The sequence below is a fragment of the Nematolebias whitei genome, unplaced genomic scaffold (assembly GCF_014905685.2).
Source record: "Nematolebias whitei isolate Nwh7 unplaced genomic scaffold, NemWhi1 Nwh_scaf_7737, whole genome shotgun sequence".
Lineage (NCBI taxonomy): Eukaryota > Metazoa > Chordata > Actinopteri > Cyprinodontiformes > Rivulidae > Nematolebias > Nematolebias whitei.
The window spans coordinates 1-1,945 of record NW_023626282.1 but is presented as its reverse complement, the minus strand read 5'-3'; the positions used below and the strand labels follow the sequence as shown (position 1 = coordinate 1,945).

Genomic DNA, 1,945 nt, shown 5'->3' with positions numbered 1-1,945 from the left:
TTTTCAAGGGCTGTCTGTGTTTAGGTCAGCTCTTTGCTCCATTGAACGTTGGTGTAGCTCCTCAGTCATCCTGAACATGACAAATCCTAAGAGCCTAAAAAACAAAGCGACTGGACTTCTGTTCTGTTAGTTGAAGAGGTTTCGCTTCACATCCAGGAAGTGTTTTTAAATTCAGAACTGCTCCACATGCTGCGCTGAGCTGGAATTCTTTGCAAAAACTGCTTACGATTACTTTCGGTCAAACTGGAATTACCATATTTTTTGGACTATAAGGCGCACTTAAAATCCTTTAATTTTCTCAAAAATCGACAGCGAGCCTTATAATCCGGTGCGCCTTATGTATTAATTCTGGTTGTGCTTACTGACCTCGAACCGATTTTATGTGGTACAACTGAACAATGTTGAGAGTTATTGTGAGACTGGTTCGTTTCGCTTAACGCACCTTGTAATCCGGTGCACCTTATAGTCCAAAAAATACGGTATATGGACATGCAATATAAATCAGTTGGTTACATAAATAATCTGCACATAAAAATGTTTGAGTTTACAACACGGTGTAAAATTAATTATATTCAGAACTGCAGATTGAATTCCACCGTTTTTAAATCTTACCTTCAGTGCGTACGATACCCATGAAGGTCTTTATGAAGCCTTCTTGCCTCCCAGCTAAAGAGTAGACCTGGATCCTGGACTTCACGCAGTCTATTGGGTAGACCATCAGCCAAAGACAAGCTCCTCCTAATCCACCACTGAACATGAGCGGAAGAATACCTGCAACCACAGAACTTGTTACAAAGTGCCATGATGCTAAACCCAAACGTGAACTTACACAAGCACACCTATACTGTCTTTGTCTGTGCCCATATGCTGCGCAAACGAAGACCGACACAGTTCATAAGCCCCGAAGAAGCAGAAGTAGCCAGGAACCTCCCTCACGATGGTGGACGTCAGTCCTTCGTAGAAACCCAAAGGGCCGTTTTTCTTCAGGACGGTCTTAACCACAGACCACACCGTGCTGAAGTCACAGCACAGAAATTGTAAAAAGGTCAAAAGCGACGTCAGCTGCAAATAAACGCGCTCTGCTCATCACACTGACCTTTTCTGGCCTCTCGCTACCTTGCCGGTCGCCTCCATTTCATGCATGGCCTGCAGGCGACACTTCACCAGCTCTGTGGGGCACAGTGCCGTGGCAGAGAAGATGGAGGCTAAAGATCCTGCAGATGCCTTCTGCAAATCGCTGGAACAGAATGGAGTGGGAAAATGAGCTACAAATAGTAAAAAGTTTTATTGGACATCAAGTTTGTAAACATACAAGTTAATGCCAACATCTCAACGGTTTAGAAACTACAAATTAAGAGGACACTTCTGTATCAGGCTGTGCTGAAACACAACAAAGTTCATATCTAACAAAGTGGGTTTTTTTGTTTTGTTTTAAATGGCAACAGTCTTCTGACTTTCCTAGAACAGGGGTTCCCAAACTTTTTAGGTAGGTTCAGGGACCCCCTCATAACCCTCATGTTAAATAATTTTCTTCAATTTATCTCTTTAATGCAATGGAAGTATTTGTGTAACATAAATACTTAAGATCTGTTCTTTAATATTCTTAATACAGTTTTTGTACTTTTGAACATGGTGTATTTTTCAATCAAGACACAATTAATCCATTCATCCTCCCATCCATCCATCCATCCATCCATCCACCCACCCACCCATCCATCCACCCTCCCATCCATCCATCCATCCATCCATCCATCCATCCATCCACCCTCCCATCCATCCACCCACCCTCCCATCCATCCATCCACCCTCCCACCCATCCATCCACCCTCCCATCCATCCATCCACCCACCCGCCCTCCCATCCATCCATCCATCCATCCATCCATCCATCCACCCACCCATCCATCCATCCATCCATCCACCCTCCCATCCATCCATCCATCCAT

The 1,945-nt window shown here is 44.1% G+C and overlaps 1 protein-coding gene across 1 annotated transcript; it reads right to left on the bottom strand.

Moving 5' to 3' along the window:
* Positions 1-612: 612 nt before the first annotated feature.
* LOC119429798 (mitochondrial ornithine transporter 1-like) lies at positions 613-1,237 on the bottom strand (the record flags this gene model as incomplete). Its single annotated transcript, XM_037697347.1, has 3 exons — positions 613-771; positions 840-1,015; positions 1,097-1,237. Coding segments are annotated over 3 exons (476 nt in total), but the record flags the coding sequence as incomplete, so codon positions are not given.
* Positions 1,238-1,945: the final 708 nt, after the last annotated feature.